We start from the raw sequence: 23,399 nt of genomic DNA on the forward strand, positions 1-23,399 counted from the left end.
GGAGTGTAGGGGTAGTAGTGTAGGCTACTGTATCTCTCTGTATAACAGCTGCAAAGAGAAAGATCTCAAAAGTTTGTTTGCATTTCAAATCCAGCTTATGTGCATGAATGATCACCGTCCAACCTAGAATCAGCGCAGTTTGCAAAGTATGAATCTACACAAGCGTGGTAAAATTCTCTATTCACTATTGGTGAGACTTGACAGCTGAGGAAGTGTTATGATTTGAATTATTCCCTACAAACTGTACATATACACACAAAAAAATGGGTTCCTAATTCTTGCCCTACTCCCATGTTGTAAACTTCCTCATGTCCAAACTGACATTTACTTTTTTCAAATCAGCTCATCCCATTTAATTATTTTTCATTCCTTTTTATTTATGTAGCTATTCATTCAATAGTGAGGCTGCAAAATCAAGAGCTTGCAGGCACACAGTTGTACAAAAATATAAAAATATTTTAAACTGAGCTGATCAAGCCTTTCCGTTGGCTGCTGGAGATTGAGATTTGTTTTATTATATAGTGTATTTAAACCTGAACTGTCACTCAAAGTCTTGTGAGTTGCTCCACACCTGTTGGAGAGCTGGGGGAGGAATCTTTAAATGCAAGATATTGTATAAAGGCTTTGCATTAACACACACACACACACACACACACACACATGCACGCACACATTCCTCTTCTTTTTTAAAAGTTCTCCAAAAGTTTTGCCCAGAAAGTTTGTTTTCATTTTTCTCCAGTTTTGTCGACATGTTCATTTGGTACTGTTAATTGGACAGTGCTGTCTATATTTGCTCCTTTTTATCGTGTAAAAAAAAAAGGATTTCTGAATTTTATTCTTTTGGTTCTATGTAATATCAGGTTCTGTGTTTTTCTCCTGAACAATTCTAGACATCCACTACTCTGTCCCATGTGCACTGTGCTCTGTTTGCAAGTCTTTCAATAAAAGCAAAAAATTAAGCTACATCTTTTGTTTCATTGGCTAAAACCTGTTAAACATGAGATGGTAACACGCTAAAAATAGTTTTCTGTTGGATGTAAATGGAGTTACAGCTATTCTTTTTAAGTGTTAGAGCTGAAAGAACCACTATCCGTGATTTCTCAGAAGTATTGTGTTATCACGCAATGCCTACAAATCCCATCTGGCCCTGCGTGAACTTCGGATTAGTCTATGCTTTTGAAGACACGGGGGTGAAAAAAATGGTGGTGCTTCTAAACAGTTAACATATGATTAAACTATGTAATAGTGTAGAATCCAATGCACTTTACCTACTATGTGGTGTGGTTGAACATTAAAGATGAATAATAAAATCTGCTTATTATAAATCCATCAGATTCACTTTTCGGTGAACCCTCTGGACCAGAATGATGGTTGTGCCTGTAACGTGCACATGTTGCTGCTTTGCTTTGCTTTCAACTGAAATAGAGTGAGGGGAAGCGGTTCGGGAACAGCAGGGCAGGCAGTCGTCCAGCGGAAAAACTCACACAGAGCCCGCCACCCTGACACACTTTTCAGTTTGCATTCAGCGGCAGTGGTGCATTGTCACGTTGTTTGTTAGGTTTCTTGCTTAAATACAAGCCGATTTTAATACTACAGATCAGGCCGAGTAATATCGGATGTGGTAAGTTCTGCACACTTCTATACGCTCTCTTCTTGGTGGTGTTAGCCCCAGCTAGTTGGCTAACGTTAGCTAGTTGGCTAACATAGCGGCACAAGTAGGAAAAAGTCGTTGGGTGGCTAGATAGCTTGAAAGCTAGCTGCACACAAGCTAACAACTACGCAGTCGTTTGATCTGCGTTATTGGTAGTCGTTAACGTTTGTTGCTGTCGGCTATCTGAACCATTTCAACTGTCCGCCTCGGCTAACCGTTGCTAACAAACCACTGTCTCATAACTGTTAACGTTAAATAGCTATTTGCTAATTTTATGTGCACGAGACTGCTGGTAATTAATGTTCTGTGATAAATAACGTTAACGGTAGCTTTAAAGCTAGTTGGCTACAAACATTAGATGAACGCAACGTTGAGAGGCAGACACTAGCTAACTTGCGTCACGCAACGTTTGCTAGAACCTACTGGCAGTGTTCACCTGGATAGATGTAACGTTATTTTGGTCAACGTAACGATAGCACGACAATCGATGTTACCACAGTAACGTAATATTGGCTAGTGTCTCCTCTTAGCCTGCCAAGTTAGGAAGCCTGTTAACGTGACATGAATGATATTCATACATTCCAGCTGCGATAGAATGGTGGAAAATAGTGTTTTTATCATTTCGCAGCAAGAAGATGAAAATGGGGATCCCCTCGACATGTGTACCCGAGAATATGCGGCCCACTCTTTTCCTGGGCCTTTGTCATTTGCCAGGCACCCCCTCCCCCAATACTCCTCCTTTGCAAGGAATGCTCACCCCTAACCTCAATGTGACTGAGGGCCCAGACGCTCAGCATCACTATAGCTAGCAAGTAGCCTACCTTATGCTGTACTTTTGTCAATTATCATTGGCAGCACCCTCAGACTTGACTAGTGATGTGTTTTGCTGAACTCAGGAAAAGTATATATTCAAACCACAATACACCAATTGGCGTTACAGTGAGAATATGTACAATCGGTTATAGTCTTAACTCTAAGATGTGTGATTTCCTTTGATAATGCATTGTGGCATGTCTGTAAGTTTTGTATGTGCAGTGTGGTTCCACAACGCGACAACTTATCGCTAACCTATCACTGAAACAAAGATGTTGCTGTTGGTGGTTTTCATTCAGCACCGGTAGACGGGTTTCTACTTTGAAAAGATCACAAAATAGTCCGTACTGGGAACTTTACTTTCTTGCACTTGTGTAAGACATAGTCTGTGCGTGTTTTTAGAAATATTGCAAGGTGTTTCTTGAATGGATTGGTGGAGGTCCTGCAGTTCATTGTACAGTAATATACATGGCATGCATCTTCTGGTAGCAGGGGCGGGATGAATGCGCGTTGGCTTCGGCGTAGCCAATGAGCTGAGCGCCTGGCTGAGCAGCATGCTCACAGCCACCCTTTCCTGTTGAATATTTTAGCCCATGCGTCACAGCTCCTCCGCCCCTTTCTCCCCAACTGCCATTTTGGTTTTGTTCCCGTCTGCAGTCGCAAAGCCAGCATCGCAATTACATAGAAGAGACTCTCAGCACAACGACATAGTGACTCGACAATATAGTGCAGACCATCCTAATCCCGCATCGCGTTTCTTTTCTTTGTACAAATCGTCGAATTTACAACCATCGTTATTACTGACATCTATACACTGCGGGAGAGGAGCGGGTTCGCATTGGGAAGGGACCGAGAAGGATTATTGGTAAGAAAAGAGATATCAATGGAGCACGAGTGTAATGGCTAGTCTTTCATTCGCAAAAATGGCTTATATTGAACGATAGATTTGGATCGTGTTTTTTGTTGTTTGCTGAAACGTTAAACCATATCGATAGAGGAGCTATGTTAGCTAGCTGTCAAAATTTGCCCGTAGCTATCTTTTGCGAGCAGGTTGAGACATGGCTACAGCCGCTAGCTTGTAAAGTTATGTTCCGCACTGGGGGTTATGCAGGCCTAGGCCGAGCAGCTAGTGGGCAGGCTGGTGTTTTCTTGCCTCTAAGTTATTAATGTTCCGACTCTGTCTACTTGCCAAATCACTTAACTGATTAGTGGCACGCAACCCACTTAATCTGTTTCCTCTTGGTGGTGTTAACATATATTCGGTCCACCTTTTTTAAAGCGTAGAAAGCTTTAACATGGATTGTTACCAGCTATTTACTAGGTTGTGCAAAGGAACCACAGTAACGTTACTAACCATGGGGCTCGGTGCTTTGCTGTATCATGCCGGATGCCTTCATTTTCGTTTTTGACGAACAGCGACCGCTCAGGTTACAGTAAAATGCAATTTTTATTTCGGCTCGTTGTAACGTTATTTGACTTGGCAACTCCTTTTATCGTTGAAGTTGTAGGAAGATTTATGAACTGTTAAGTGTGACTTTCGGGACAGCAGCATTGGAGGCCGAAATTGTGGCTGGTCATGTTTGCCGTGCGGTGGGGAAGGGGTTGGAGAAACTGCGGCCTGTTTCACTTCCCGAAGTGACAGGGTTTTACGGATTATTCTGCTAATCTCAATGTCCTTGGATGTTGTTTTTCAAATATTATTTTTGCTAATACATCCTTTATAACAATAATATGTGCCCTTTTATATCTTACCGAGGATAGTTCCAGCGGCAGTGTATGGTCCGTGTGTCCACACCTGCAAGCCACCGTGAGGTGTTGCTCACTTTACCGCAGTGAAGTTTTAATGATTCAGCTGTTTTTGTTGAAACGATGTTGGCGGTCCTTAAATACCGGTATAATAAACAATAGAAGTACATAAACAAGCCAGTGCTGTCTCTGTGAATGAAAAGAAGTGATAATGCTGCTATTCATGTCTCTTCCCAGGCTCAGTTCGTTTTCTAGCAGATTTGTGTTTGGCCTGCAGCCAGCCCAGCTGCTCCCTAGACTAGAAATCCTTTCTCTTCAATGTGAGGGGGGATTGGGTTGCATTTGGATAGTTACTCCTCATAATAGAACCATAGCATTGAATCATATATTTTTCGCTTCAATCTGAATTTGAAGCCATTGGCTTTATGAAATATAAGCATGTGGACATTGGGTAGTGTCTGTGACTTAATTCATTGTTGAAGCTACAAATTCATGTTTATTTCAAAATGGATAATATGTAGGAAATTTGACAAAGGGGAAATGTCAAGTGCTGACACTGGGCAGCTTGATGTGCTTTATATGATCCGTCTCTAACAATGTGTGTTGATGTGCAGATGTCCAGCTCGCCGCTGTCCAAGAAGCGTCGCTTGTCAGGAACAGAGACGAAGACGGGATCCCACTGCTCCTCCTCTAACTCTGTCAGAACTGATCTGTCCCACACACCGGCCAACGTAAGCACTAACACATATACAAAATACCTTTTTTAATAAAAACTTTTGACTAATAAACTAATCGCAACCCCTGTTGTGTCTCCCTAGGGCATGGCTAAGAATGGCAATGATGCTGAGATCGACGAAGGCCTGTACTCCAGACAACTGTAATTCTTATCTCAAAATTTTTGTCACAATAAAGGAAATTGGACAGACTTTCAGTATTTATTATAGGGCTGGTTGTTAAACAATGCAAAGTTGTGCTGATGGTGCTTTCTCTCCTTCTGTAGTTACGTGTTGGGCCATGATGCTATGAAACGCATGCAGAACTCCAATGTCCTAATCTCTGGTATGAGAGGTCTTGGAGTGGAGATTGCCAAGAACGTCATCCTGGGAGGAGTTAGAAGTGTCACTGTGCACGACCAAGGAGTTGCAGAATGGAGAGACCTCTCCTCTCAGGTGTGTGGAAGCATGCATGGATATTCCCATTGTACAATAGTACAGTAATATTTTTTCATTCAGTCATACAGACATTGGTTCACTCAGGTATTGTGCTTTTTTTTGTGCTTATTGGAGATTCAGCTGGTGTTCTGTAGTCTTTGAGCCTGATTCCAAAATGCATTTTGGCTCTATGTGTTATGAGTCACTCGTTGTGCCCCCCCCCAAACCATGGCCGCTTCCTGGGTCATATCATAATCATAGTAGAGCTAAAGCCTGTTTTGGGACATCATTACAGACCTAAACAATCGTCCTGAGACCCTGAATTCTGATGTGTCTATTTATGTGTAAGTCAGGATTCAGTCTTTGTCACCTTACAGAAGTGTATGCTAGTGATTAGAGTATAGAGTATATCACCGTATGTAAGCTGTATCTGTGATCATCCAGTCAGAGTTAAACCTTGTGCTCTGAAACATTTCTATTTCAGCCACTGGCCCCAGTGTCCTTTTTCTCATTCAAGCTGAATCGAATAGCCTATGTATATTTCTGTCATTTATTTAACGTGTCATCCATCTCTTAAAGGAAATAGCCTTTTAATCAGCCACTGATTCTCAGGCCATGGTCACACTTGGCTAAAGTTTGAAACCCATCTCTTCTCCCTGATTTGGCCTTTCTTCCACACTAGGCAGATTGTTTTTTACATCTAAAAATGAATGTAAAAAAAACTCTTCAAGCCGGATAAACCAGACAGTGGCAGTTTCACACTTTCCTAAACATATTCCTGCTCAGACATGATTGGGTGTTGAGCAGCGGCATTGTGAGGGCGCCAACTGTCTGTAACCTCTAACTCTCTCCACTCATTTGGAATGTCAATGCAGCCAATTACTTACTGATTTTGTATTGGGCGATATTGAAACTAAATAAATCATCTTGTGTATTAGAAGGTGACAGAACAGAGGTTTAAACAGATGTTTAAACGTGCCAACTGAAAGAGGAGATGGAAAAGATTTGGCTGTTTTTTTTATTTGGTATTTCAGTGTGGATGGAGAGCTTTTCCAAAACGGCCTGAAAACATTTGTATGGACAAAAGTCGTTTTCACTTTCAGATTTTTGTCTTGTTAGTGTGGACATGGTCTCTATTCTCCTTTTTTATTGCCATATTTGGCAGCCTTCCACTGGTATTTGAAGTTATTACTTGATTGGCTTTGTATCCATTCTTCCCTGACATCTTATATATTTTTGTGTGGTCAGTTTTACCTTCGGGAAGAGGACTTGGGGAAGAATAGAGCAGAGGTGAGTCAGCTCCGTTTGGCTGAACTCAACAACTACGTCCCTGTGACCGCCTACACCGGAGGACTCACCGAAGACTACCTGACCAAGTTCCAGGTATAACTTGTAGAAACTAGTGCGCCACTCATTTGACCATTCAGAAAGGTAAGTTTGTATTTTAAATGTGTTTCCTTTTGCAACCTAGGTGGTAGTGCTGACTAACTCCCCTCTGGATGAGCAGCAGCATGTGGGAGAGTACTGCCACAGCAAAGGAGTCAAGCTGATCATCGCAGACACGCGTGGTCTGTTTGGGTAAGATTCTGACTCTTCTAGTTTGTATTTACAGTTCACATGGAATGTATACCCATCTGTCAATGTCCAATATTTATGTTCTGTTTTGCAGCCAGCTTTTCTGTGACTTTGGTGAGGAGATGATCGTGTATGACACCAATGGAGAGCAGCCGCTGAGTGCCATGATTTCCATGATCACAAAGGTTAGTCCTTACATCTGGCCCAGGCTGTTTTTCAAACCACTCGCTGCGTTTAGGAGTGAGGAAGCTTCAAGATGGCTTTTATTTTGACGTAAAAACGTTGCTCCCTTTTGGGTTTTCCAGGACAATCAAGGGGTTGTGACATGTCTGGATGAGGCTCGTCATGGTTTTGAAAGTGGAGACTATGTCACCTTCACAGAGGTTCAGGGTATGACGGAGCTCAATGGCTGCCAGCCAGTGGAAATTAAAGTTCTGGGTAAGACCTGTTTCTATTCAAGAAACTGACATGGTTTTGGTTAGCCTGGTTATTATGACTGTTTTTAAATAGACATGTCGTCTTTTCTGTCCAGGTCCCTACACCTTCAGCATCTGTGACACAACTGGCTTCACGGATTATGTAAGAGGTGGAATTGTGTCCCAGGTCAAGATGCCCAAGAAGATCACTTTCGTAAGTGTGCCATTTTCCACACAATGTTTGTCATGGCGACACAGCAGTACATTTATAAAAAAAAAATACATTTGGATTTTCCCATTATAGACATTTGGAGTGAGACCCTTACTGACATTTTGTGGTCTCTTCCAAAAACAACATCCAATCTCATCACAATACTGGTGCCACCATATTATCTGCCGTTGCTCTCACCAGTGGGAACATTTTAATGTGGAGTCCAGCCTCACTGTCTTGTATGTCGTTCCTGTGCAGAAATCCATCTCTTCCTCCATGACCGAGCCAGAGTTTGTGATGACAGACTTTGCCAAGTTCGAGCGTCCAGGACAGCTGCATGTGGGCTTTCAGGCTATCCATGCCTTCCAGAAGAAACACAATCACCTTCCTGCACCTTGGAGCCAGGTAAATCTCACTCATGCTGGCGTAAATACCACAGTGGCTTGAAGTTACTGGGATTTAATTGAATGATTATGGATAAAACCCAACTATTTGCTCGATGTTTTGATAATAGCCATTATTCTCATTTAAATGTTGTTAGACTTATTAGTTGTATTTTTGGGAAAAACGTGTAAGTAATAACTTGGATTTCAGTGTGGGACTTCTAAATGAAATGACTTGATTTAGTATCATTACATGCAGAAACTAAAATCACTGTAGAATTACCCATGAATAATTGTGCAATACTGCATGGGAAAATGTGCACTCAATTACTTCTACTCAGTGACTTTTTGTATTTTGTAACATGTAACATACTGAGCTGTGTGTGTTCCAGGCTGATGGTGATGAGCTGTTGATATTGGCCAAAGAGGTGAACTCTGCCCAGACGGGGTCAGCAAAAGTGGAGCAGTTGGATGAAGCCCTTCTCAAAAAGTTGTCATTTCTTGCTGCTGGTGACCTTGCCCCTCTCAATGCCTTCATTGGGGGTCTGGCTGCACAGGAAGTGATGAAGGTGGGTAGTGCACTGTGTCCAAATTGAAGTGGATTCAGTCATACAGTATCTACTGTAGTGGTGTCTTTTTTCTTTTTTTTTAGTCATCTTTTGGTATATTGCTCTGTAAGTTAAGGAAATTGATTAATCACAGATGACTTAACACCACTCAACAAATTAACGAATAGACATGTTTGGACATGTACTGCAACTACTTGTTCAAACCAAATACATCCTCTTAGTTTGTCAAATGCTTCTTTACGTTTTTTATATGCTGTTTGTTCTTTTAGGCATGCACAGGAAAATTCATGCCTGTCATGCAGTGGCTGTACTTTGATGCCCTGGAGTGCCTGGCGGAAGAGGAAGGAGTTGAGCTCACAGAGGAAGAGTGTGCCCCCGTAGGTGTTCAGAGCAAATCACACACACTTAATACTGAGGATGGATTCAATTGATGGTGTTTAACCTGTTTTTCTGTCCATTTATCTTTTTCTCCCAGAGGAACTGTCGATACGATGGGCAGATTGCAGTGTTTGGCACCAAGCTGCAGGATATACTTGCCAAACAGCGCTACTTCCTGGTGAGTCCAGTGGAAAACTTTCTAATGCCTCCTGTTGCTATGGGAGATTTTCCATGAAAAGATGATAACCAGCAATTAATTGATCCTGCTAACAAGTATTGTCTGTGTAGTCAAAGCCAAAAACTACAGTGGAGTTTAGGAAAGTATTAAGGGAATTATTTAGCCTTTAAAAAAAAAAAAATCAAACTACTGTATATGTTGGTGAGCTGTTTTTGAAGGTTTGCATTTTCAGAAGAAACAAATTAATTTTGGGCTGCAATGTTATGAAGTATTGAGAGACAAAATAAAACTGTTTTAGTTTTGTCTGTTTTCGGATTTGTTGACAAAAATGCATAATATGGCCAGCCATGTCCTTTAACATTTCTTTGACTTTGCCACATTGAAATATGTTTGACCCGTTGTTCCACATGCTCTGTCAGTATATTATAATAACATGGGACACAGAGTACAACTTGAATAGCTTTACTCACTGAGCGGTTTTATTCCAGGTCGGAGCAGGTGCCATTGGCTGTGAGCTGTTGAAAAACTTTGCCATGATTGGACTGGCATGTGGGGAGGGTGAGGTCATTGTGACAGACATGGACACCATAGAGAAGTCTAACCTGAACAGACAGTTCCTCTTCAGACCCGCTGATGTCACGGTCAGTATCATCTTTGCTCAGCCCTATCTATTGATGGAAATGAAGTAGGTAGTGCACATAAGATGGCCATTTATCGATTTGAATTTGATATTTCTGAGCAGTGCTACATATGGATTTCCTGTTCATTGTAACGGCTCCTGAGTGCACTTAATCTAACGGCTGCTGATGGATGATGTCTTGGTACAACATTAGATGGAGGCAGCAGAATGCCTGGGATCATAATGGCTCATTGTTGATGTATTAGAGTATTGGTTATTTCAGGTGGTGATAATTGAAATGCAGTGACCTCTCACAGTATGGCTTTGTATTGGAACACTATTATCGTTACATGACTTGTTTGCCTCAGTTTATTCAAGAGTGACATTGTTACAAATATATTGTGGTTGAAGGAACCCACAACTAACTGACACGTGCCATAGGCAGTCATTATTGTTGGAATGTACCTAATGATGGTACCTTCAATATAAATGACCACACATCATGCACAGAAATTGAGTATTTTTATGTGAACATTCCACAAAAATAGGTCACATTCTCAACAAGCATGACCACTGCACCAGTTTTCTGCTTCTTTAAATTCCATCTGCTTTTTTGGTCAGTTGCAATACTGATGTTAGTATTTGATCAGAAAGTGAAAAGAGCTCTATTTATATAATTTTGTATGTGGTAACAGAAAATGAAGAGCGACACAGCTGCTGCTGCAGTGAAGCAGATGAACCCCTCCATCAAGATCACAGGTCACCAGAACAGGGTGGGCCCTGACACAGAGAGGATCTACGATGACGACTTCTTTGAAAGCCTTGATGGAGTGGCCAATGCACTGGACAATGTTGACGCACGTAAGAGACTCATACATTTCAAATGTTTTCTAAGTGTTCACTTACTAGAAAATCGAATATAGGTTATTGACACTTGAAACTACATATTGCCCTCTTTATTTAAGCTCTGTCCTCTCTTGTGTTTGTGCCCATTGTGAAGGTATGTACATGGATCGGAGGTGTGTGTACTACCGTAAACCCTTACTGGAGTCTGGTACTCTGGGTACCAAAGGCAATGTCCAGGTTGTGATCCCATTCCTCACAGAGTCCTATAGCTCCAGCCAAGACCCACCTGAGAAGTCCATCCCCATCTGTACCCTCAAGAACTTCCCAAATGCCATTGAGCACACACTGCAGGTTAGTAGCCACACACATGGCTGCGGGGGTGAACAATTTAGAATGCAATAATTATGACAGCATTCTCTATTGATTTGATATTTAGTCCAAATCACCTGTTAAACGTAGTCATACCATTGGGTTTAATTAAAAAAAGTGTTTTACACAGTATGCATATAAGTGTTGGAGATGTCATGCTGTAACAGCTTTTGGTAAAAATGTATTTAATTATTCATTCAAACAGGAGAACTCTATGCTGAAATATATATCTCTGAGAATTGTGCCAATGAATGAAACTGTTTTACACATATACTATACTTGCGTATAATTGATCTGTTCTGTTCTGTTCAGTGGGCCCGTGATGAGTTTGAGGGACTATTCAAACAACCACCAGAGAATGCCATGCAGTACCTCTCGTGAGTTGTCTTCACCATCATTACAAAGTGACCATGTGGCATTACTGTACTTACCTATACATAAGACATTCTCTTTCCATCAGGAAAGTTGTTCAGAATTGGCTAAATTACTTCTGTTTGTATTAATAAGCTCACAGACGACAACAAATGAACTAAAAGTGACCACTCTTCACATGTTTGTAACCATGCTGAATAGAAGTCATTGTCCTTGCAGAGATCCAAAGTTCATGGAGCGTACTCTGAAACTTCCTGGAGCTCAGCCTGTGGAGGTGCTGGAGGCTGTTTACAAGAGTCTTGTCACAGACTGCCCCCACAGCTTGGCTGACTGTGTAGCCTGGGCACGCAACCACTGGCAGTGCCAGTACAGCAACAACATCCGCCAGCTACTGCACAACTTCCCCCCAGATCAGGTACGTATCGAGCTCGCTGCATGATGAATATCACAGTTGTCTTCAAATGCTTGCGGCCTGATCTGTGTTTTTCCCCCTATTTTCATATGGACATTGTCTTGTTCCCAGTTAAAAAAATGTATTTGCACATATAACATCTTGCAAACTATTCAACCAAGCTGTTTGTGAGCGACTGAGATGTCGTCACATGGTGATTTAAGGTGTTTTCAGTTCTAAGCATTACCCAAGCACTGCTCTTGCAATTGAAGTATATTTGCACATGATGGTGTGTAACAATGAACAGTCCATGAACAATCAAACTACGTGTTAGAGAGGAGATTGAGTGCATGACTCAATGCTGCTGTTTGATTCAGCTGCAGTGAAACTGCTCCCATTCCTCAGAATTTAGGTAAAGTCCCAACTCCTTCTGCATTCTTCACACAATTTTAGAATATCCCAACCTACTGCCCACATACAGCAGTGTGTGTACACTATTTGAATTAAGGGTGTTGTAAAACGGTACAACACTATGGTATGAATAGACCTGCAATAGACTTGTGATCTGTCATGGGTGTTCTCCTGCCTTTTTTTTTTACTTGCATCTTTCAAATTAGTTGATCAACTCAGAGCTCAGTTGAGCTTGAGATGCTGCAAATGTATTGCATAAGTAGGTTAGGGGTTAAGGCACTGACCATGAACCACAACACCCCGGTTTGTTTCGGGCTGGAGACCTTTTGTTGCATGTCTTTTCATGTCTCTACTTATCTCTTGTCATTTCTCTGTTGTCTGTCTAATGACGGCATACAATGGCCAAAAATATCTTTAAAAAAGTAATGAGAATTGTTATAGAACCATCATTTTAAACTGTACATTCCCAACCATAGTTTCTTTTTTTAGGTTTTGTATTTTAGTGGTCCTGTGGTGTTCATTTATTATATTGTGGCTTTCAGCTCACCAGCTCTGGTGCCCCCTTCTGGTCTGGCCCAAAGAGGTGTCCTCACCCCCTAGAATTCAGCACTAGCAATGTAAGTATGGATTTATTATGTTTCTGATGTGCATCTGTTTGACCACTATCTGCTCTGAATTTGTCTATTCAGTCTCAAGAGACTGACAGAAGTGCTCTCTTTTGTAGGATCTGCACATGGACTATATAGTGGCAGCAGCCAACCTGTATGCCCAGACATACGGCTTGCAAGGCTGCACTGATCGTGCAGCTGTGGTCAAGATCTTGCAGGAGGTCAAGGTGCCACCCTTTACCCCTCGTTCAGGGGTTAAAATCCACGTCTCTGATCAGGACCTGCAGAATAGCAATTCCTCTGTTGGTAAGATGGCAAATCACTGCATTCAAAGTCATAAATCAGGTTTTTGGAGATATTCGGCAAAATAAATGTTTGTGTTAATGATTTATGTTAATAGCTCATACATTGAAGTCGGATCATTGATCTCTTTGTCTATAGATGACTCCAGACTGGAGGAGCTGAAGGTCCAGCTGCCTTCCCCTGAGTCTTCCCAGTTCAAACTCTGCTCCATTGACTTTGAGAAGGTACACAATCCTTCCTCCCATATTAAATATTTCTGTAATTGCCTCAACCTGCACTGACTGTAGTACTGTTTGTGTGACTGTGGTGGGCTCTATTAACAGGATGATGACACAAACTTCCACATGGACTTCATTGTAGCGGCATCCAACCTGAGAGCGGAGAACTACGACATTCCCCCCACAGACAGACACAAGGTGGGGGAACATTGTTTCACACCACCATTTTCATATATATACATTGTTATTGTATATATATATATATATATTTCTTTTACCTCACTTCACTTAAATACTGTAAATGTGTATATTTTTTATTTTCTATTTTAATTTTTATATTTTGTACATACCTTTAGTTCTAAATTATGCTATTTTTCTACTCTGGAATGGGAGCACCGGTACTGTACAATTTCCCCCCCGGGATCAATAAAGTATTTCTGATTCTGTATTACCTGTCAAAACTAAAATGGAAAATCTTTCAAACCATTACAAAAACCTCAATATTGTGGTTTAACATTTAACTGATGTCTTATTTGGCTGCAAGATGAACCCCTTGAAATAATAATTAACTTCCTTTTCTTTCTTTCTTTATGCTGGTACTCATCACCATCCAATCCAGAGCAAACTGATAGCTGGCAAGATCATTCCTGCCATCGCCACTACCACGGCCGCAGTGGTGGGCCTGGTGTGCCTGGAGCTCATCAAAATTGTCCAAGGACACAAGAAGCTGGAGACATTCAAGAATGGCTTCATGAACTTGGCCCTGCCTTTCTTTGCCTTCTCTGAGCCCATCGCTGCTCCCAGACACAAGGTAGGCAGCTGCAAATGTATCACTGCTTGTTTCGAGCGGTTTCATATAAAGGATGTATAATGTGTCCCCACTGTGGGGAAAATAGACATAATACTCAATATATTGTGTGTGTGTGTGTGTGATATCCAAAAGGCAACCCAAATGTAGGGTCATTGTCATTGGATATTTTGAGCTCCGATGATGATCCAGCCATGCTAATACTGATGCACCAGGCAGATACAGTTTGTCTACCTGGGTGCAAGTGAGTTCAACTCACCTTCTCATACTGATTGTATCAGTGTGTGCTGAGGAGATAAAGTGTACCTTTTTCAATGATTTCTGCCCTGCTCCAGCAACAACCGGCTGCTGTTTGTAATGTCTTTCTGCGAACTGACATTATCATTGACATCAATTCTTTCTCCTCATTGTTTTTGCAGTACTATGAAATTGATTGGTCATTGTGGGATCGCTTCGAGGTCACAGGGTTGCAGCCCAACGGGGAGGAGATGACACTCCGACAGTTCCTGGACTACTTTAAAGTATGTTCTCATCAACGTATCTCTTCACTTAGCCACCATGTGGTTTCTGTCATACAAATAACCAAACCCTATTTTTGTTCTTCTGTCAGAACGAGCATAAGTTGGAGATCACCATGCTTTCTCAGGGAGTGTCCATGCTCTATTCCTTCTTCATGCCTGCTGCCAAACTCAAAGAGAGACTGGACCTGCCGTGAGTGTATTGTTTACTTCTTTAGCATGACTCTCATAAAATTTGAGTTACTGTTTTATTCATTGTCATTGTATTCTTCTGTGCCCTGTAGGATGACGGAGATTGTGACTAAGGTGTCCAAAAAGAAGCTGGGCAAGCATGTGAAAGCCCTGGTGTTTGAGCTATGCTGTAACGACTTGTCAGACGAAGACGTGGAAGTGCCCTATGTCAGATACACCATCCGCTGAGCTCCACACTGAACCCATCCACAGGAGGGTGGGGATTACGGGGGGGTTAGGCAGAGGGTGGGTGTTTTAAGTGAGGATTGGGGGTGGGTGGGTTGATCCAGGTCAGCTCTATTGGATCAATCAGTTGTTTTTGTTTTTTTAGGCCTGTGGTTTGTGTAAACCTGTGCCTGAGTGTACATAGCCCCAGTAAGCTGATTTAAGGATATCTGTATGTGTGTTAGGCATCCAGTTGGTGCTCGGCTGTGGAAACGGGGGTGTCATTAGAGGAAGGGAGCATGTATACTGGACCTCCTGATGTTTCTCAGTAGCAGAACCTCTCCGCTCAGTTTAACTCTAAGCCTTAGTGTTCTCTTGGTACTCCATAGCCCAGCTAGTGTCCCTCAGAAACATCCTCACACTCTTACTAGCCTTCAGCAGTAAAGGGAGGGATCTTTTTAATCCAGCCAACTGTCTCCCCTCCACTTTACTTGCCCCCCCCCCCCCCCCCCCCAATCCAACCCCTGTCTCGTAGACCTGGTCCCACATTACGTTTTTTTTTTTTTTTTTTCCAAAGATGCACCTCATTAGGTAAAAGAAGTTCAGCCAAGAATCCTGAAAATAACAAATATTGAGAATCCATTGTGCCCCCAGGTCATATCACTGCCCTTTAATTCTACCCAAGACCCCAAATTTGAAACTGTAGAAGCACCTACACCCAAGTCAACAGCCTCTCCTGACTGGAAAATAATCGGAGGATCTCAACCCGGCAGAACAGGAACCCTTGCCCGTTTGAGGCGCCCCTACACCCACCTCATCCAGCACTCTGTGGCTTTGAAGGGGCCCTTGCACATGACATCAGTTTTCTCTTTATCCTCTTTATATTTCATGTGTTATTAATTTCTATTTTATTTGGGGGGGTGGGGGGGGTTGGATAATGTTTTGGCGCACACACCTTGTAGATCATAAACGGTGTTCTTTCTACTTTGTTAACTCCAAATGACATTACAGTATACGAACAAGGCAATGAGATGTATCTTGAAATGGGAGCACTTAGTGTGATAGTGAATAAACATGTAAAAAACATACCTGAATCTGTGTGGTTATTTGACTTTTTGTGAGGTTGTATCTGTAAAAATGTAATCGTATCTGATTTCTGGTGTAACACTTGGAATTGATTCGCAAATGTCAGATATTCATGTGTTTTTCCCGTCTGACCTGCTTCTTGCACTTTCAACAGAAGTTTCATTATAGAGCATATCCAGGAAGCACAATCTGAATCAGCTAAACGCCTACCTGCGAACTTGCCACGAAAAACCCATATCAGATTTTTTTTTTTTTTTTTTTTTTTTTTTTTTTTAAATGCAGTGGATGCTTGAAAAGAGACGGTCACTTCATGAATAGTTTGCTGTGGTTATAGATTTACTCTCACTTCCTCTTGTGTCACACAGCAATTTAGTGAGCTTTTTTGTCTACAAAATCGTGTTAAAGTTCGATTAGTCAGTTGACAGGTCTGAGTGATAAGTTTTGAACAAGTTGAGTTATGAACCCTCCTCCCTGAGAAGAGCGGATACATGAATATGTGCGACTCTAAAGGATGTGGTCGAGTGTGAGATGAGGAAGAAAGTGAGGAGGAAGGAGTGCACTGAACTCTGACAAGCTGCCTGCAAACAGCTCGCTGTATGTCACTGAAACAAGATAAAAAAAATAAAAAATACCGGCGTACATTTGGATTATTTCAACCTTGCGTGATGTTTCTGTGAAGATGCAGTGAACACAAAGAGAAGATGGAAGTGGAGGACACTGGTGAAACGAGGACTTCCTGGTATGATACCTTTTTTACATTTGTCGTTATCTATTTCTACCTGGCACTTGTATATTAATGTTGAGAGCTGATTGGGGCAGGAATTAACATCAACAGTGTATTTAAGTATGTTGGAGGCATGAATGGTAGTTTGTACATATCTGGTGTCGTGGTGACACTGTAACCATTTGATATAACTATTCAGTACTCATTGAAAAATGACTGGCACTAAATCATTTCCTTTCTATCATCATTTATATAACATGAGGCACAAGAATCTGCCACACTACAATGATCCCATTCAGATATTTAGATTGATCTCAAGTAAAGTAACACAGCTGTGTGTATGGATGTTTGCTTTGTGCCCATTAACAGTTTTTGCCTTTTTTAGGTCTGCGGCGCCAGGAGAGACACACTCCATCCCCTGTGACCATGCTGGGGTAAGTCACACCATCTACCTTGTGTCTTTCACCTGCTTTCTCCTGTCTAAAAACTACGTGGGCACCCTCCCAAAAGCCAAGAGACCCACTTTCTCGCACATTTCTGCTTTTAGAAGAAGAGAAAACAAGACCCGGCCCCTGAACCTGTGATCAGAATCATGGAGGTGAGTGATGTCTGAGACGCACCATTAAACTCTTCTTCGTCTTCATGTCTCTCTCTCTGTGTCTCTCAGTAACTTGCGGAAGTTAGTCAACCTTACCTTTGTGACCACAACACTGAGTGCAGAGCTGGCGGGAGACGTGAACATTATGTTCAGCTGTGCAGCCACAGAAGCTGTCTGAATGCGCAAACCTTCACATTTTGTTTATGTGACATCTTGTCACATTTCAGCCGCTTTTCCTGATTTGCTGTCATCTTTATCTTTATCATGATTATGCATGTGATCATGAACAGGACACATTTTTGCTGCTAGTATTTAAATACATCTCACTCTGTTGCTTCACTGAATATACAGCTGATGTGGTTAGTGTGGCAAAAACAGGCAGACATCTTGTGTTTTACTACAGAGGCACAGTTTCAGCCTTCTTCCTCTTTGAAAGTGTCACACAGGAAATGAGAGATCTGCACCATGCAACATCTCACCCCTCTCCACATCTCTCTCTCTCTCTCTCTTTCCATTTTCCTGAACTCTCATGTCTCCCTCTCAAGTTCACTTTTATCTCATTCTGTTATGTCCTGTTATATCAGGATGAAGAGGATGACGAGGAGGGTGAAATGATGTCCGACCACATGAAGGATTCAGAGGTGAGGTGTTCCTCTTTTGCAGGGGCCAGATGTGTGTTCAGTTGCTTCAGAGTCTTCCAATGTACAGCCAGTGACAGTTTGATGAATGGCCCTCCTTGACAAGCTGGTTTCTTAATTTTTCATGTTGATTTAATTTTAGGAGCCCAGTAATAAAAGGGTCAAACCTGTGGCAAAGTCCAACAGCCTAACAGGTGTCCTGACCCCAGTGAAGACTCCTGCTCTGAAGCGCATTGGACAGTCCATTTCGGTAACAAAGCACAACCACACTAGCACACCTGTCGTTATACAAAATGACGTCTGTATGCATAGCATTCAATCGTATTCTGCTCTTTTCACAGCGGTCTATCAGTTTTCGCACAGAGGCTCGACCTTTGCCCCCGGTCCCCCTGCGCTCTCGCACAAAGGCCTCGTCATTCCCACGCCGGCGCAACAGCCAGTGCTGGAGCGACACTGTGGAGAGCCATGACCTCACTGCAAAGGAGATCAAACGTCAAGAGGTGCGAGTCTAGTTCAGTCTAGTTCAGCTGCAGAAACTAAACTTTCTGCAAGCGTATTTGACATAATGCAATGTTTATTTGGGGAGATGTGGGTCAAGCTGTGGGGCTGTGTGGCTGCAGTGTGGGCGGGGTGATTAGTGCCTACTCTTTATTTCTGTGAAACAGCTCTGCATGGCGATTATGAAAGAGGATGTGAGCTGGCACTGGAGGCTCAACTTCCTTTATTGAACAATCAGCTGTGAGAGCTCATGCTTTTCCATGTGTGCTTGCATGTGTGAGAATTGCCTGTGTGTCCAGATATTGTTGTTCATGTGTCCAGTCGTTGAACAGTTTTTTTTTTTTGACTCTTCTGCAGGTGATCTATGAGCTGACACAGGGAGAGAGACAACTCATTGATGACCTCAGTCTGGTCAAGAAGGTACTTGCCCACTAAACAAAAGCATTTTACCTCTATTACCTTTTATCAGATCTCTAATCAAGTCTCATTCTACTTGTTCTGACACCAAGTTCTCACACTTTGATACACCTCTCTATACATCTCTCTCTGTACTGCATTTATTCTTTCCTAACCTTTGCTATGTGCCACCAGGTGTACTACGAGCCCATGCTGAAGTTGGACATCATGACAGAAAGTGAGCTTGGACAGATCTTTGGTACGCTGGACTCTCTCATTCCTCTCCATCAAGGTAAACCATCTCTCTGCTTTGCACACACTTCCGTTATCTCAGTCTCATGCCTCAACACAACCTCCTCATTTCCTAATCATGTATGAGGCAAGAAGGGCTCAGTGATGATTCAATTTTAGAATTTGTTGACTCTCAGTAGAATGGTAGTAATATTGTTTCACACATGTCTGTCCAAATGAAGGATTGATGTCATGTACAGTGTGATTAAACTGTCAAAATTAGTAATTGCTTTGCTTTACAGATATGGGTTTTCTTTGATAAAATACGTAACAGTGGACCACAGTTCACTGCATTGAACATCAATCATTACAATAGATTTTGCATACATTGCCATATGGTGATATACAATATATTTATATTGTTAATGTTGTGATATTTATTTAAACTGTGTTGTGCAGCCCTGAAAGCAAGTGTGTAAAGCCACACAAGGAGAATGTTCATTCAATCACTCAGGTTTGCATGTTATAACTGAGTGTGAGTTTGCTTCTTTTTTTTTTAAGTAAAGCAAGTTGAATGAGCTGAGTGTGATGTTTTTTCTGTTTATCTGTCTTTGAGCTGTAGTAACTCTGGCATTCAGTCAGCAAAAATCAATAAGAATTCAACAACTTGAGTATTTCCTTTTCATTTCATAACAGATCTTCTGAGTCGGCTTGAGCGGCTGAGAGGATCAGAGAAGACGGTCGGAGAGGTGGGGCCTACTCTGTTGAACTGGGTGAGTATTTCCATGGAAACCAAGGACTGAGAGAGAAGAAGAGAAAGGGGCACAACCTACCTTCACTCTCTCCAGTTCCTGTATTTACTCTAGTACGTTCCCCTCTAAAGCAGAGTCACCCAGTTCAGTCTGTGTGCGTCTCTGATTTTATCTGACTTTCTGAATTTCTTCCTCCCTGCAGTTCCCTTGCCTGGAGGCGTATGTCACGTACTGCTGTAACCAGGTGGGTGCTAAAGCCCTGCTGGACCAGAAGAAGCATGAGAAGAGAGTGGAGCACTTCCTGCGCCTGTGCCAGGAGTCTTCATTCAGCAGGAAGCTGGACCTGTGGAACTTCCTGGATCTCCCTCGGAGCCGTTTGGTCAAATACCCCCTGTTGTTGAAAGAGATCCAGAAGTGCACACCTCCAGACCACCCGGACGAGGACACACTGCCTGATGCTGTGAGTTGGTGTCCTACGCATTCGCTTACTCGAGATAATGTCTGAATCCACATGTTAACCCTCTGGACTTGGAGACTTTGGTCTTATATAATGTGACGTGTCTCATATGCTCATCCTCATGATTTCAAATCTGTGAGGGTGCTGGCCCGTGAGGGGGTTCAGGATTCACTAGTTGAAGTGACTATAACAGACTCCACTATCTGGACCCTGTAATCCTTGTTCCTGAGTGTTTTTCTAAAAGGTTCTGAATTATATCCATGTTGGCAGTTCATGCAAGATGTGTGCTTAGTCTGCTGTTTTAGACAGACCTTCATAGTTTCCTTTAAATTTGCTAAAATATTTTTTCCTCCGCAATATTAAACTTATTGCTACTCATTTAATTATTTTCACAATCTTATAGGTGGTCAGATTTTTCCTTAGTAGCATGAAAATCAACTTTTGTCCTGTCTGACACACAAATACAAATGATTAAGACCAAGGACTGTTATGCATGTGTGCAATATCAAACATCAACCAAATACTGATAATACAATATTGTACATTTTGTCTTTATAGGTTGCTATAAAGCCACTCTTATTTTTCCTTACTATTAAATCCATCAGTCTGCAAGTGGGGGAAGTCCAGACAGTTGGCTTTAGCTAATATTTCCTTTTTAAATCTAAAATACTTTGCACATTGGCGCCTCCAAATGGCAACAAGAGATAACTGTTTTATGAAACATTCAGTGGCCAGCGATCCTGTGTGCGTGACATTAGTAACTTGAAAATAACATGGTCATGTTCACCAAATTGTCTGCTATGTTGCACACTTTGTTCTGTTCAGTTGGAGCTGATCCAGAGCATCGTGGCAGAGGTGAACAAGAAGACAGGGGAGGCGGAGTGTCAGTTCTACAGGCGGGGTCTCACCTACCTCGAAGAGAGTCAGAGACTACCAGAGATCCAGCTGTCCCGCTTCCTTTACTGCCATGGAGAGCTCAAGAACAACAAGGGCCAGGTAGCGGCTCTCTGTGGTTGTTTAACTACTCTAATGTCCCACTGATTGACCTTTGAGTGGTTCTCCTGTGGTTGTTGGGTTTGTTTTGTAGCTCAACTGAAAAGGGTCAAGTCCTCCAAGACAGGGTGGATTCATATATTTACAGACCTTTGCTCCTCTGTGCCCCAGTGTGGATTTTGATCTTAGACCCTTTAAACGAGCACTTTGTATCATCTCCTTGTACTGTAATTGTCATTTCTATGTAATTTATAAAAATCCAAAGTACACTGATAAAGATGTTACGGTAATATCTGAATAATAGGTGAAACTTGGTGAATATTGTCGTAAAGCCTCTCTCACTTTGCGCGTGTCTGTCTTCTCTGTCAGCGGCTGCATGTCTTCCTGTTTGAGCTGGCTTTGGTGCTGAGTAGACCCGGGGAGGACCGAGAGGGGGGTCAGGTGTTCCATGTGTACAGACAGCCTCTGCCCAATGCCTTGATAAACCTGGAGGAGATCCCAGATGGGGAGGCTGCTGGAGGGGGCACCTTCAGGGGAGCCTTCACTGGAGGAAATGATAAAGGTAACAAAACATACAACATATAAATGCTGTATTAGTTGCTAAATTATATAGTGTAGTTTAGTTTAGGCTAAACTAAGCCCATAGATTGAGAGAAAGCTATGCCCCTCCTCCCATTAGTTAGATTAGAAGTGAAACCTATAACCTTGCTTCCACTCAATTTCCTTCCTCCCCCTCTCTTGTCTCCCCCACATCCTAGTGAGGAACTGTTTCCGTGTGAGCTGCAGAGGGCGCTCCAAAGCTCACCCTTACAGCCTGCAGGCCAACGACTCCTTCAGCAAGCAGCAGTGGATCACCTGTCTGCGCCAAGCCATTGTCCAGTCGCGAGATAGGACGGCTCAGACCAGCCAGTCGCAGCTCTCCCCTCACCCAGATCCCGCCCTGTATCACATAGCCGAGCTCAGCCTCAGCTCGGACACAGAAATGGCAGACCACACCAGTCGCTGACTAGTGTGGTCTGATCATCAGGAGGCCTGGGGAGTGTCTATAGATCTGTACATTGACAATGAGAGCAAATAAAATACGGACTGTCTGTAAAAGATGATGATGTGGTTAGACCACACGCATAGAATTTCCTACGTGGATCATTTTCTGTTGTTGCATTTTCTGATGGATTGTGTGATTGTGGTGGTGTGCACTGTATAGCTTGGGAACAGTATTACTTAATGTGAATTTACTGAGTAAAATGTTTTTGTGTTCATTGTTTTTTTTTTTAATAAACTGACACTTGAAAGTGTGTTGAGGTACTCATGGCAAATTACAAGTATAGCCAAGTCTAAGTATTGCCCACAAGATCTACAAAGAAAAGATTAGTGATGATTATCCTCCCTCCCTCTCTCCCCCTTCTCTCTCTCTCTCTCTCTCTCTCTCTCTCTCTCTCTCTCTCTCTCTCTCTCTCTCTCTCTCTCTCTCTCTCTCTCTCTCTCTCATCGGTGACAGGGCAGAGGACAGAGGTAGACTTTCAGTTCTAGCCTATAGACACACAGTGAAACAGTAGACGTCCCCTTATGCATTTTTAACAGCTCAGCAGGTGATGGGAACAGTTTGGTTGGGACAGTTTGTCCACAGATAGAGTGACCAAGTGATCAGGTGAGTCCAAACCCGCTCTGTTTATTTGCTAATGCTACAACATTTTTCAGGCATTATTTGCAAACTAACTTTGTTTGCAAGATTTGATCCTTTACCTGCGCAAAACGGCAATGAGAGTGTAGATCTGGCTTTGATAACATCTCAGGACATTGCTCATGTGAGTGGCATGTTCTGTTTCATAGGTTTTATTCTCAACTCTTTAATGAATGAACACTTGAGGTGAGGTAAATATGTGACCTGAAGCTGACATGTCGATATCTGGATTCACTGAGGCCTCTGTCAGACCTTGACTTTTCCACGGTGGCTCTGCGTGATGTAATTACGAGAGAGAGTTGTGAGCCAGAGTGGATACCTTCGATCTATTCAAGATAAGGATTAACCTTAAGGGGACGCTGATTCACGAATGAATCCTGTTCTTTTTCCCTCAGCTGTGAATGACATCCCCTTG

General features: G+C 42.3%; 2 protein-coding genes and 1 non-coding gene across 4 annotated transcripts; all 3 read left to right on the forward strand.

Moving 5' to 3' along the window:
* The first annotated feature begins 3,142 nt into the window (after positions 1-3,142).
* On the forward strand, positions 3,143-14,971 carry uba1 (ubiquitin-like modifier activating enzyme 1). Its single transcript, XM_070909971.1, has 26 exons — positions 3,143-3,329; positions 4,825-4,941; positions 5,029-5,087; positions 5,211-5,379; positions 6,610-6,744; positions 6,833-6,939; positions 7,031-7,121; positions 7,242-7,374; positions 7,469-7,566; positions 7,822-7,968; positions 8,339-8,515; positions 8,785-8,892; positions 8,991-9,071; positions 9,560-9,712; positions 10,386-10,551; positions 10,691-10,887; positions 11,218-11,282; positions 11,497-11,692; positions 12,622-12,696; positions 12,804-12,993; positions 13,129-13,214; positions 13,314-13,406; positions 13,828-14,019; positions 14,436-14,537; positions 14,627-14,727; positions 14,819-14,971. The coding sequence occupies exons 2-26, from the start codon at positions 4,825-4,827 to the stop codon at positions 14,952-14,954; spliced, it is 3,174 nt and encodes a 1,057-aa protein (XP_070766072.1). The 5' UTR covers positions 3,143-3,329; the 3' UTR covers positions 14,955-14,971.
* On the forward strand, positions 14,192-14,312 carry LOC139289596 (small nucleolar RNA U6-53/MBII-28). The gene has a single exon (XR_011597465.1). It is a non-coding gene; the product is annotated as a small nucleolar RNA U6-53/MBII-28 (small nucleolar RNA).
* Positions 14,972-16,593: 1,622 nt separating the features above from the next.
* arhgef3l (Rho guanine nucleotide exchange factor (GEF) 3, like) lies at positions 16,594-22,598 on the forward strand. 2 transcript variants are annotated; one of them, XM_070909974.1, is made up of 13 exons: positions 16,594-16,755; positions 17,126-17,174; positions 17,288-17,347; positions 17,923-17,979; positions 18,119-18,226; positions 18,318-18,476; positions 18,832-18,894; positions 19,066-19,162; positions 19,798-19,874; positions 20,056-20,313; positions 21,136-21,306; positions 21,673-21,865; positions 22,062-22,598. In XM_070909974.1, exons 1-13 carry the CDS (start codon positions 16,718-16,720, stop codon positions 22,307-22,309), a joined length of 1,578 nt encoding a protein of 525 aa, XP_070766075.1. In that variant the 5' UTR covers positions 16,594-16,717; the 3' UTR covers positions 22,310-22,598. The 2 variants fall into 2 exon arrangements, with proteins under 2 accessions (XP_070766075.1, XP_070766073.1); XM_070909972.1 differs by having other exon boundaries at positions 16,595-16,755; positions 17,288-17,338.
* The last annotated feature ends 801 nt before the right edge of the window (positions 22,599-23,399 follow it).

Source organism: Enoplosus armatus, chromosome 8 (assembly GCF_043641665.1).
Source record: "Enoplosus armatus isolate fEnoArm2 chromosome 8, fEnoArm2.hap1, whole genome shotgun sequence".
Classification (NCBI taxonomy): Eukaryota; Metazoa; Chordata; class Actinopteri; order Centrarchiformes; family Enoplosidae; genus Enoplosus; species Enoplosus armatus.